At 54.0% G+C, this 12,615-nt stretch overlaps 1 protein-coding gene across 1 annotated transcript; it reads left to right on the top strand.

Annotated features, from left to right (window-relative positions):
• On the top strand, nt 1-8,270 carry DAO (D-amino acid oxidase). Its single transcript, XM_059827826.1, has 10 exons — nt 1-194; nt 328-442; nt 806-882; nt 1,324-1,389; nt 2,239-2,293; nt 2,789-2,893; nt 3,480-3,562; nt 5,451-5,568; nt 6,472-6,570; nt 8,139-8,270. Exons 1-10 carry the CDS (start codon nt 1-3, stop codon nt 8,268-8,270), a joined length of 1,044 nt encoding a protein of 347 aa, XP_059683809.1.
• Nucleotides 8,271-12,615: the final 4,345 nt, after the last annotated feature.

Raw genomic sequence — 12,615 nt, forward strand, 5'->3', positions numbered from 1 at the left:
ATGCGCGTGGCCATCATCGGGGCCGGGGTGATCGGCCTCTCCACCGCCCTGTGCATCCACGAGCAGTACCACAGCCTGCTGCCCTCCCTGGAGATGGAGGTCTACGCAGACCGCTACACGCCCCACACCACCAGCGACGGGGCGGCCGGCTTGTGGCAGCCCTACCTGAGCGACCACGGCAACCTGCAGGAGACGTAAGTGAGGATGAGGAGGAGGCGGCTGGTGCCGTGTCCCCCCCGCCATGCCCATCGGTGCACGAGGGGCTGAGCTGCCCGGGCACAGCTCCATGGGGCTGGCAGAGCCACCGCTCTCCTGTTTTCATCGCAGGCTCTGGAATAAAGAGACGTTCGATTACCTCCTCGGGCACCTGGGCTCACCGGCAGCGAAGGAAATGGGACTTTTCCTAATTTCTGGCTACAACCTGTTTACGCAGCCGGTGCCGGTAAGGCACATAGTCACAGCCAGGGCTGGGAAGGGCTCCAGCTCGGAGGCTGCCTGGGGGCGGGCAGGGTTGTACTTCTTCCCAGACAATGCTCTGAATGCTTCCCAATCCTTCCAAGTTTGTCTTGTGACAGTTTGCCCGGGACACGGTGTTTTCTGTGCCGCCAGTGCAATATTGGTAGGAAGTAATGGCTGAGCCCTCCGGGGGTGGGAGCCGGCAGAGCCTCGCCAGCCACGGCGTGCCGCAGCTGCACGCTCGCCCGCGCTCCTTTGGGGTGGGCTGTGACCCCCCCACGGCTTCTGTCCCACAATGGCACGGCGATTCGGGTTCATTAAAGAGTTCGGACCTTTTTCCCTACTGCAGGACCCGTCTTGGAAGAACATTGTCCTGGGATTCAGGAACTTGACGCCAAAAGAGCTTGAACTCTTCCCTGGTTACAGGTATTTTTCAGTCTGTTTTCCGGAGAGTCACTGACGTGCTTCGCCCCTGCAGGACAGGCATGGCTGGGTGGTCCCAGGCACCGCCCTGTGGAAGGGCAGCGAGGACAAGAAACTGCGGGTGCAGAAGTGGCCGTGCTTTGTCACAGCCGCTTCCCTTAAAATAAGTAGGAAACACCTCAAACAAATAAAAAAAGCAGCAGCCCAGTACATAAACCATTTCAGCCCCTCTCTTACTTCACCAGATATTGTCAAACTAGGGGAGGAAAATCAGCAGAAGGTGTTTCATGCTGTAAAGAGAGGGAAAAAATCATGCACTTGTTGTGCAAGGGGGAACTGGGGTCCCGGAGCTGCAGCGGCCGTCGGGAGTGCCGGGGCAGGAGGCGGCTGCTCATGTAAAGCTGCTGTGGGTCCTTACGGCTTCCTCTCCTCGTCTGGTTTCAGCTACGGCTGGTTCAACACGGCGCTGATGCTGGAGTGCAGGAGCTATCTGCCGTGGCTCACCAACAGGTGAGTGCGGAGCCGCCGCGGCGCTGGGGCTGGGGCTGTGCCGGTGCGGACGAGCTGCCGCCCCCCCGATTTCTCTGGCCGGCAGGACGTGGGAGGCAGGTGTGGATTTTCATCCTGCACATCAGGTGTTGCCCCGGATCTTTCTCTCATGCCAAGTTGGTGGCTGAGTTTAGGCGGCACTGATTTTAGGCGGCCGCCCCGTGTCCTCCTGCACCTCTGACCTGCTCGGCTTGAAAACGCTGGTGCTGGTGGCTTCCACGTGACAGCACCCACAGGGGACCTGAGCACCCCCCCTGCTCTCAGCAACCCTCACCCCGTGCCCCACAGCAGCGCAGGGACGAGGGCACGGCGGGATTGAGCCGAAGAGGAGGGGAGGCAGGGATGCATCCCTGGGAAGCGGGGAAAAGGGTCTGGAATTCCATCTCGTTGCCCCAGTGGGGTAACAGACTCCCCACTTTAACAGTTAGCCCAGGAAAGTATTTTTGCATGATAAAAATTAAAGTAATGGGATACTTAGAGCGGCGTTTGAGCACTTTGTGGCTTTTAGCTATGGGAGTATTTGGGGCTTGGTTTTGTTCTTGTCATTTCTAACGTGGAGCGGGAGCGCTGTCCCCAGCAGAAAGCCTGGGCTCTGACGCAGGGCTTAGCAGGGCTGTCACCCTCGGTAGCTCTGGGCCGTTAGGGAGATGAGCTAATGACTGGAGACCGTCAGGAACCACCGGGAAGACCACGGCTGTTTATTACAAGCAGTAACAAGCCGTACCTACTCCGGGTATCAATTACAGTTGCTAATTTGAACAGTACATTTGCTTTTAATTTGCTGGTAACAAATGAACTCGTTCTTCCCAGGTTAACACAGAAAGGAGTGAAGTTTTTCCATAAGAAGGTTGAATCTTTCCAGGAGGTGAGTGGTGATGTCGAGCCAGGGCAGAGCGGGCACAGCCCCATCCCAAAATGGAGAAGCAGCCTCCAGCGGGCACGTGCTGCTCCGGGATGTCCCTTGGCATGAGTGATGGGCCAGGGGACAGCAGCAAGACTATGCCGAGATCTAGGAAACAAATTCTACCGGGAAAGATAAAGGCTCTTGGGCATCAAGAGGTGGCTGAGAGGGGATGGGGTAGCGCATTTGGCCGGTGCTGAGCAAAGATGCAGCCAAGCGTCGGCAGCACGGCTTTCCCCTAAACTGCAAACGTTCTCCTTGCCTGCACACATGTGGTCTCTGCGGGAGCTGTGCCGGGGAAGCTATGCCCTGGATCCGGCCCTTATGGTTTATTCATTACCAGACTGTTGGACCGAGTACTTGGCTTTGATGCAGGAATCTCGTGCCCCCCGTGGGTAGCGCCCTCGGAAGCATCACTGTGTGCGCGCTGCTCACCGCGCCGCGTCTGTCTCTCGTTAGATGTTTGCCCAGGGCGTGGATGTTGTAATAAACTGCACTGGGGTGCGTGCGGGGGAGCTGCAGCCCGACCCGGAGCTAGAGCCCGGCCGTGGACAGGTCATAAAGGTGAGGTGGGTGCAGGGCTTGTGTCCCCCCTCTCTTTTCCAGAGGAGACGTTCCTTAGGGACTTTATGATATGTGCCCGCTGGGGCGGATCGCGGGCTTGTGGGCTGGACCCACACTGGGATCAGGTCCTGATTCCCACCAAACGATGGTTGTGTAAAACCCTCGTGTGTGGGGGGGCCAGGGCAGAAAAGCTGGATCCCGTTCCTGGTTCAGCCATGGGGATGCTCTGAGTCTCCAGCCTGTTTCTTGGTCGGCTGAAGGTGGGGGGAGGCCAGAGGCATAATGCTAATCATAAAAAGACATAAAATCCTTGGGAGAAGAGGGTGATTATTTGGGGAAACACAGACTCACGCCAGGTAGGAAGCTCCTCCGCATGCCCACCTGCTCTCCCATCTCCCTGTCTTCCCATGGCGGCCGCGCAGGGAAGCCAGCGCCGTGGTTTGCACAGAGCCTGAGCAGAAGGGAGGGCACCACGGCCAGACCCCAGGGGCCACGCTTGCCGAGCTCCCACGTCCCTCCCACTGCCTCCCCGAGCCGGGGACCCCGCTCTCCGGCTCTCCCTGACCCTCTCCCCTTTGTCTCCCAGGTCCTGGCCCCGTGGGTGAAGCATTTCATCATCACTCACGACATCAAATCTGGTATCTACAACTCGCCGTACGTCATACCGGGGTAGGTGACAGCGGGCGAGGCAGGGTCCGGCTGGCATTAGCGATGCTCTGCTGTCGGCGCTCCTAAAGCACCGGCTGGGACGCGGCTCCCTGCTGACGTCTGCCCTGCGGCAGCCCTGTTGCAGCAGCCCAGGGCCGGGTTCATACCTGGCCTGATGATGCTTTTGTTTGCTGCATGGGAGGAGAGCAGAAGGACGTGAGCAGGCAAGCGAGGGAGCTCCCGTGGTCGGCACAGAGAGCGCGAGCTCCCGGCGCAGACCCCGGCGTGGCACTCGGGTGCGTTGGGGGTCCGGGCTGGTCCTGGGCTCTCAGATCAGGCAGCACCACGGGGCTTCAATGTCCCTGGACCCGTCCTTTCCCTAGGAGCAAATCCCGCCAAAGCAAAAGGCCAGTCCTGGCCAGGTCCTCAAAAGAGCCAAACGCTGACAGTGGGGCAAATATTTTGGGGGAGATCTTTTGTTTTCTCATTTGTACCCACCTTTTTTATCAATGGTGTTGACAAAGCTGCTGTGCAGCAGCTCATTGTGGGGAAAGACACTTCTGATTCATGCTCCCATTAAAACCAGTGGCAGGAATCCTTTTTGCTTTTATAAAAGCATACCCTAAAAAGCTCAGCCTTCCCTGCACTGTTACCCTGAGCTGTGCCTGCGGCTGTCAGTGAGATGTCTCCCGGGGGTGTCCCATTTGGTTTAGCACCCACGCAGGGCTCCCTGCCACCTCCCTGCAAGAACCGAGGAGGAATCCCAGGGGAAAACCTTATTTCTGTGTCCCCATAGGGGTGAGGAGGGCTGAAATGAGATCCTGGCCCCGAAAGCAGCAGCTCCAGCGCTCAGCGGGCGGCAGTGGCTGTGCCCGGGCAGAGCCCAGCTTCCAGCACTTATCTTGCACTTTCCACCTGCTTCCCACCAGCGGCTTTTTTAGGGGAGTTGGGATCTGTTTGAGATGGCAGCATGGGCATGTACCCAGGGAGCTCAACTGCAGGATAAATAAATACATGTCTGCTGTTCATCCCGCCTCTGTTTCCTCCTGAGAGCAGCCATCCACCCTGCTTTGGCAATGGAGTGGGTTTTCTAAGCTGTAACTTGAATGCTGCATTTCTGACGCTTCCTATTGTGCTAATATTTCAGGATTAGGCAAGAAGCCGTTATGTAAATAGGAATTTTACATGCTCACAGCCCCCAAGCAAAGTATTCCAAGCGATTTCTGATCACAGTCCCAGCTACATGTGAATTCCTCTCCCTGTGTTTATTTTAGCTTGAGCTGTCACAGCTGGGCACCAGGCTGGCTCCCAAAGGAAGCAGCCGGCTCCAGCACTCAGGCATGGAGGACACTGCTTCCACGCTGGAGAGCTCGGCCCCGGGGCTCCCCTCCGGCACACCCCCGGCATTCAGCCCTCTTGTCTTTGTGCTTCCCAGGGCTCACGCAAGGTTTTAGAAGGGTCCAGCAGGTACAGACGCCCCCAGCTCCCCCCAGCCTTAACCTGTCTCTCGTCCCGCGTTAATCCGCAGGAGTTTTGGGGTGGCAGCGACAGAAATCTGGTTTTTTGTGTTCCCCGCTGCGGGCATCCCATTCCTTCCAACTCTCTTCCCCAGCCTGGCAGGAGCAGACCTGTTTGATAGAAGGTGAAATTAGCTGTTTGGTTTGCCCAGGCAAGGGCCTTTGCGGTGCCGATTGTATTTGATGAATGAGTGACTTGCTCATGAGCAGACATGCAGGCACCGCTCTCTTGCCTGCTTGGCGTGAGAGTTTCTCCGGTAGGAATATGTTGCAGGCTCAGGGCGTAGCAGGATCCATAAATCACGCACACGCAGAGTCCCTCCGCGTGATGGCCCAGCAAGGGACGGCCGGGGACGCTCACCACCATTTACCTCCTTTGGCTTTTGCTGCAGGAGTGAGTTCACGGTCTTGGGAGGGATCTATCAGCGTGGCAACTGGAACGAAGAAAACAGCGCCCGGGATCACAAAACCATCTGGGAGAACTGCTGCAAGCTGCTCCCTGCTCTCCAGGTGGGTGACCCCGACCCAACGCCCACCGCCGGGAGGTGGGGAGGGAGGGGGCATGGAGAGCCCGCGTGCTCGGGTGCAGCTGAGGCCGCCGGGGAAGGATGCTGAGGACAAACTGCAAAATCTGAATCTTTATGAGTGACACGCGGCGCCTGCCTTCAGCAGGCCCGGAGAGCGGCAGAGCGACCGTTGCCTATGCAGCGTCAGCCGCCGCACCAAGAAACACACCAGTGATGGGTGAAGTGTGCACGTAGAGTAACCCCGGGCTTTTTGCGTGCACCCCACAGCAGCACGCAGCACTGGGCGAGAGTGTAAAACACGGCGGGGTGGCACAGCTCGGTGTTTGTGCGTGCCTGGCAGCGTTCATCACGCACATCTCAGGCTCCGTACATCTAGCTGATCGACAGGCAGGGTCAGGATCTGGCATTACTTTTGAGATAAGGCTTGTAGGAAAAAGGAATTACTGATATAGGTGGTAAAAAATAAGAACAAAAGCTTTGGGAGGTCCCAGCCCTTTGGTCGTGATGTGTCCCCCCTCCCCGCCTTTCGGTGCTGCTTCATTAGAGAAAGGCTGGCGCATGGTGAGGCCGGTTGGTATCGACTCGTGATGCTGCTGTTGTGCCCTGGGTTGGCAGGAAAGGCAGCGCGAGGCTTTGGCACAGTGGTTTGCCTCGCCAGCTCTGCTGCAGGCTGGCGACATGTGGGCTGTGGTCCAAAATTGTTCTGCCCGGTCGCCCCTTGCAGCATCACAGGGGCCGGTGCAGCCGCGGGGATGGGGGAGCCTCTGTCCCCACGCACTGGGAGAACCCTCCTCTCACGGATCGCTTAGTGCGGTTCTTGGGGTGACATTCGGCTGCTGTAATTCAGAGAAATGCTGTGCAGGCGCTGACGTGCTTTTGCTTTCAGAAAGCAAAGATCGTAGAGGAGTGGAGCGGCTTGAGACCAGCGCGCCCCTGGGTTCGCTTGGAGCGGGAGACCGTCCGCCACGGGCATTTCCAGGCAGAGGTACCGTGCGCAGCTCCCGCATGCCGAGCGCCATTAACCACCGCGCTAATTGTGCGTGGGTCAACGTCACCTTGGCAGTGCAGCACCAGCATCCAGCTAACGCTGGCGCTCGTCAGCCCGCAGCTGCGCTGCCCCCGCGGTCATCGGGCCTCACCCCCTCTCCGCTCTAATAACGGGTGAATCTTTGAGCCAATTTCAGCCCAGTGTCAGAGATAAGTGTCAAAGACGTTAAGTTCTGATGGATTTTATGGAGAGAGTGGGCAGGGAGAGCTCCTGCCAAAGGAAAACCTGCAGCTGGAGCTTAGTTCTTAATAGACACCAAAAAGCCCATATGGGAGAAAAACTCTGGCATGGGCTCTGCTGCTCCCAGAACCACACGAGGCACATGCGAACCGTGTTTCGGTGTCAGCATTTAAAGTAGAGTGTTTTTTTGCTGGGAGCCTGTAAATGTACAACCCTTGTGCATGTGAACTTCGTGTCTCCCTTTAATAAAACCCTATACGCAGTTTTTAATAAACTGCTCGTGGCCTCCGGCACTGACACCAGGTTGTTGGTGCAAAAGATTGGACTTCTCGAGATTTCTTCCAGTTTGAAGCTCAGCAGCAGCACGAAATGAAAGATGGTGAAGGCACAGAGGGGCGTTGGTGGGGCTGTACCTGCCGTGGGGCTCTGAAAAATTCAGCCGCCTCTGTGTAGGTAAAGCTGGGTGTCTAGTGTAAAACTTCCCCAGGGCAACGGCTCTTTACATCTCCTTGCACTGCTAATACATCTTTTAAGAGAAAGGAGGCTGTGGATGGCAGGAGTTTCAGTGTGCCATCTGTTCTTGGACCCTCAGCACAGCACCCTTTCACGTAGGACCACGTCACTCCTTAGCTCTGTGGCCTGAACGCTCATCAGCAGACCCGCAGAGCGAATCCTTGATTCGACTGCGTGCGTATGTCTCTGCACAGCTCGGAAGAAGAGATTAAAGCTCCAAAGGGGATGGTGACTGCAAAATGTAATTAAATGTAATGAAAATATATTTGATTTTTAGCTGGAGAGTCTTGGAAAGAAAATGGTGTATTTAGGCAAAGCCCAGAGCACAGTTCAAAGCAACGCTGCGTTTGAATTCGTTTGCGGATCGCTCTGTTCCTTTATCAGCACACCATATCTGCGCTGCCCTGGCACAGGAGAGGTGTAGCTATTGATCCCAGCCATGAGTCAGGGCTCCCGCTGAAGCAAAGTGATTTACCTTGGCAGGAACCAACACTAGGTAGGATGTAACATGTGCCGTGAGGACCACGGCTGCGAGCCCCGCTGCTGCATTTCGGGGTGGCTGGAGCAGCGGGTGCAGAGGATGCTCCGGGGCTCCGCTGAACCACGCCGAGTTTCTCCTGACTCTCCAGCAGCCTTTGGAGGGAGGGAAAGAGCAGTGGGTCTCTGAGCTGTGCACGGGGAGCTCCCAGATCAAAGGGTCAATCCAAAGACACTGAGGACATTCCCAGCCGCTGTCATGGCTCCTTGCTGCCCTTAGCGCCAGAGGGCTCCAGCGCAGCTTTCCCAGCACTGATCCCTTCTCTTCTCCCCAGGTGATACACAACTATGGCCACGGCGGGTTCGGGATCACCATCCACTGGGGCTGTGCCATGGCAGCAGCCAGACTCTTTGGGAGCATCCTCCAGGAGAAGAAGCTGGCCAGCCCGCCGCAGCCCCGCTTGTGAGTTGCCCGCTCGCCTGGGATTATTGTGGCACCAGTAGCTTAGAAATCACAGCAGAAAGATGCAATAACACAGTGATACACGTGGGCTGTTCAACCCTGCCGCCAGCTCCAACACCGGTTCATAGTGTCTTGTTTTCAGGTTGCTGCCAGTTCTGTCGCTGCCGTTTGCCAGACGGCTGAGTTCCCTCCACCCCGGCCTTGCACAACCTACCTAAAGGAAGTGCTATAAAATATGGACTAATCACCCGTGGCAAAGTGCACTTCTGTCCCGGGGATCAGCCTGCAAAGGGCAGGCAGGGTTCAGCTGAAATCTTGACAGTCCTGCAGTTCATCTGCGCGATGGGACAGGATCTGAAACTGAGCCGGTGCCACCTGAGGTCTTCACTGACCGCTCCGACACCCAGCACGTAATTAGATTTGCAAGCTTCCCCCAGGAGGCAAAAGCTCCTTAGTAGGAAGAAGCTCTGAAGCTCCCAGGGAAGTAACAACAGCTCGAAAAGCACGTGCTTCAGTTACAATAGCTTTTCTTACGTTCATGCCAGGACAAAGCACGGGTCTACAGCACCTGGTTAGTGTATCTGGCAATAGACAGCAGCAGTTGCCTAAAATGGGCTTTCCAAATGATGTTTTTAGCAACAAAAGCAACATGTTCCATCCCTGTGTACTTGCCAGACTCTATATATAGCAAAGAGCATACACAAAATAGCTGTTCTCGTCCCTAAAACTCCCACGGGCCCTTCGGTTTCTCATTTCCTCCAGCCGTGAGACATGGCTGGAGCAGCAGCTCTGGGAGAGGAGCTGACTCGGGGTGGGTTGTGCCTCCCGAAGGAGTTGGGGACAGCTCCCGGGAGGGTATGGCTTTTTGGGGGTGTTCAGTGCAGCTGCTAGGGACCCAGTGCACTGTGCTTAAAATACAGTTTGGCCGATTCTTCTATGCCACTTGTCTTTCCTGCTCTAAAAAACCAGCACAGACAAGGTCCTGAATGGTCAAGAAGCATTAGCCTCAAATCCAAAGGCTAGCGGATGTCCCCAGCCCGGCACACAGTGCCTGGCTCGCTCTCCTCCGCAGATACGCCAACTGTTTCTTACTCATCCGTGATGCAGCTTCTCTCTCCCTCTGACTCCACGTGCCAGAAATAGCTCAGCAACCTGGTTTGTGATGTGCCAGGCGGCTGCACCTAGTGAACGAGAGATGCTGCAGTGCAGCGGGGCTCGTTTTACCTCCCGGGCACCTGGATTTAAAACAGTCCCATGGAAAGTGCTCATTTCCTGGCTGCAGCCTGGCACCAGAGCTGCTCCGTGTCGAAGGACCCATCTCCTGACACGCCGCTTCGGTTTCACCAAGGAAAAGAGAAATTTGTGAAGGCTTTGTAGGAAACGATGAGCGCTCAGTGCTGCCGGAGATGGTCCGTGCACGTGAGATCTGCTGCCCCGTGGGCATATATGAGACGGGTCTCATTTTCAGCAGTGCTATGGAGGTTACCGTGCCAGCACGGCTGTGGCCCTGGGAGACTTTCCAGCGACCTCATTTTCCACTGAACGCTATGTGACCGTTGTGTACTTCTCCAGCTTACACACCCTGAGCAGCCAGAAAGCTCTGACGAGCTTTGCGGAGTGCATCTGCTCATTTTACAAAAGCAGCAATGGTTACTCTCACCGCGAGGGCCAGAATTTCTCGGCCGCTGCTGCCACCCCCTTCCCTTCCTCTCTTCCTTTTGTAAAGGTGCGGGAGGGTTGTGTTTGCCTCTGCTGTGACACCTGCAGTGCTGGCAAAGTGACATTGCATGGGAATTCTCATGCCTGTGGCACTCGAGGCCAAGTCAAGGACTTGCTGTCGGAGGCACCAACGAGAGCAGGTGCTGAAGTTCCTCTGGCTGCGATTTTGGCCTAACACTGGTGCTCCTCACATCCTTGCAAAGTATAAAACACCTTCCGATAGCCGTGGTCATTTGTGCTTTCTGCTTGTCGCTCAACTGCAGAACACGGTGAGTTAGGCCAGCCCTGCCCGGCTGCCACCGCAGCAGAGGTGACAGGAAACGCTGTGGGCTGCTGCGGAGTTATGGCACAGGTCAGGGCAGCCCAGCGTCCGTCCTCAGAAGGCAGTGGGGTGTGGGCATGCGTTCAAGAGCCTGCTGTTGTCTGGTAGCCGAGGCACCTCTGCAGCGTGCTTGAAAAATAAAGGTAGACATAGGAAAATTAGGAGCCCCTGTCATGTCCAGTCTGTCTGTCAAAAGGGTTTCCCGCTTTATCTGGCAGCTCACCTGATATATTGCAGCCACATTCAAAGGGGTATGATCAAGAAAAGGATAGAAAGACGAAAACAATAGCTGGAGAAAATTTACCATTGATTAACGCTAAACCTAATGGTCTGTGCTACCACTTCAGTAGAAGCCATGCACTGAAATAGCATCCTCTCGATTTCACTTGTTCCAAATACGAGATACTAAGGACCATATTCTTCTCCCATTTGCACTCCTGTAAATCCAAACCCACTCATCCGATCTCAGAAGAGCTACGCTGGATTAGCAGGGGTGTAGCAAATCATTGTATAGGTTGCAATAAAGTTGATTCTTCTGATCTTAGAGCCTGTAGGAGCAGCTGTCCTGTGGTCTGACATGGCCTCTTAGAAAACAAAGAGAAATCATTAGAGGTGTAATTTTATTTGCAGTCTAATTTGGCTTATTTTCTGAAGGGTCACAATTTAATATGTGTGCAAAATAAAGGTAGTGTTCAAATATCTCGTGCCTGATGCTTTCTCTTCTTAATGATGGCATGGATAGGGCCTCCAATGCTAATTCCATAGAAACACCCCAGTAGATCTTCATTCCATGTCTCCCCACACATTTTTCCTGAACACTTCATGCCGCAGGAGGGAGAGCCGCCATTTCAGATTCTGAGTAGACAAATGAACCCGAAATACCACCGTGTGAAATTACGTGGTTGCCTGCGTGTCATCGCTAGTAGCCCCCGGCCCAGGAAGGACTCACGCTCCCGTACAGAAACGTTTGGGATACTCTCACGTAGCTCAGCTGATCACTCTGTTTTGAGACTAGAGCGACAGGAAAGGTATTTTACACCGCTGGCAGCCACAGGTGAAACACTGTGGGACAGGAGAGTCTTGAGACTGAAGTTCACTTTTGTGGCAAGGGTAAGGTAAGGGAGAGCTGTCTGGACAGCTACGGCACACGCTTCCCTGGGAAGCACGAAACGCCGTCTCCAGCGGCCGGCATCAGCACATTTTGTGAACTCGCAGTTCTCAACAACAATTGCCTGTGACACAAAACAAAGCTGGAAATACATCAAGTATCAGTAAAGTTATCCTCTGTAAGCAAACAGCAGCTCTGGCATTTTGGAAAACAGAATGAGCTTTAGAAATGGCTGAGGATGCCAAAATGTTCACAGAAAACACAGAAGAATGAATATTCTCCCTAAGTATTGCTTCCGCCATACAAACCCTTCCGTAGTTACCAACTGTTTCCTTTCCCAGAAATAAGTCTCTTCATCCCAGTGGACTGTCAACGGCTGCACAAGCTGTGAGAAGGAAGATTAATGCACGCTGAGATGAGAACACACTGTATCAGCATGCAAAGTATTTGCAGCTCGTTCGTCATTTTGACTCAGACATGAACAACCTTATGTTTGTAAATTACTGGACATCAAAATAAGAATATAATTTAAAGAGTAGAGTACAGTCCAGGTTATGCACTTAATTCTGTTTTATAAAAACAAGATAGGTAAAAGAAAAGTTGACATTAAAAAGTAAATAAAGAGCAGGAACCCTCCCTGCCCCCAAGTCCGGACAGACGCTAAGCCACCTCCTCCCGACACGCCCGTGTGATCTAAAATCACATATTGCAGCATTAAAGGCATTGCTAGAAATTACCCGTAGGCAAGAAGCAAAACTGACTGGGTTTTATTGTCCAAAAGGAACTAAATGCAAAAAGTAACTAAAAATCTTTTAAGATAATTTTTCAAATATTTAGCTGTAGTTATCTATGAGGTTACTGTGACTGCGAACATGGATCCTGTGACTTTTCTTTATGTCCAAACGCACAAAACACACACACGGAATGAGTCAGATCTGCAAAGCGCTGAGCCCTCGCATATCCAGCTGAGTCCACAGAGCAGCATGTATCTCAAATCTCTGAACATCAAGACAAAAAACCGGTAAAGTTACTGACCCTTCGTAAAAGTCCACAGAACAGCCAAAAGCATTTTTACTGAAAAAACTATTTATTTGTTTAACATAAAATATCTAGTGTGGAATTAAACTATCCAGTGTTGCATCAGTAACATAGGAACGAAAGGAGTATTTTACAACAAGCTCGGTATACACAAAGTTTTTA

Source organism: Gavia stellata, chromosome 21 (assembly GCF_030936135.1).
Source record: "Gavia stellata isolate bGavSte3 chromosome 21, bGavSte3.hap2, whole genome shotgun sequence".
NCBI classification, from domain to species: domain Eukaryota; kingdom Metazoa; phylum Chordata; class Aves; order Gaviiformes; family Gaviidae; genus Gavia; species Gavia stellata.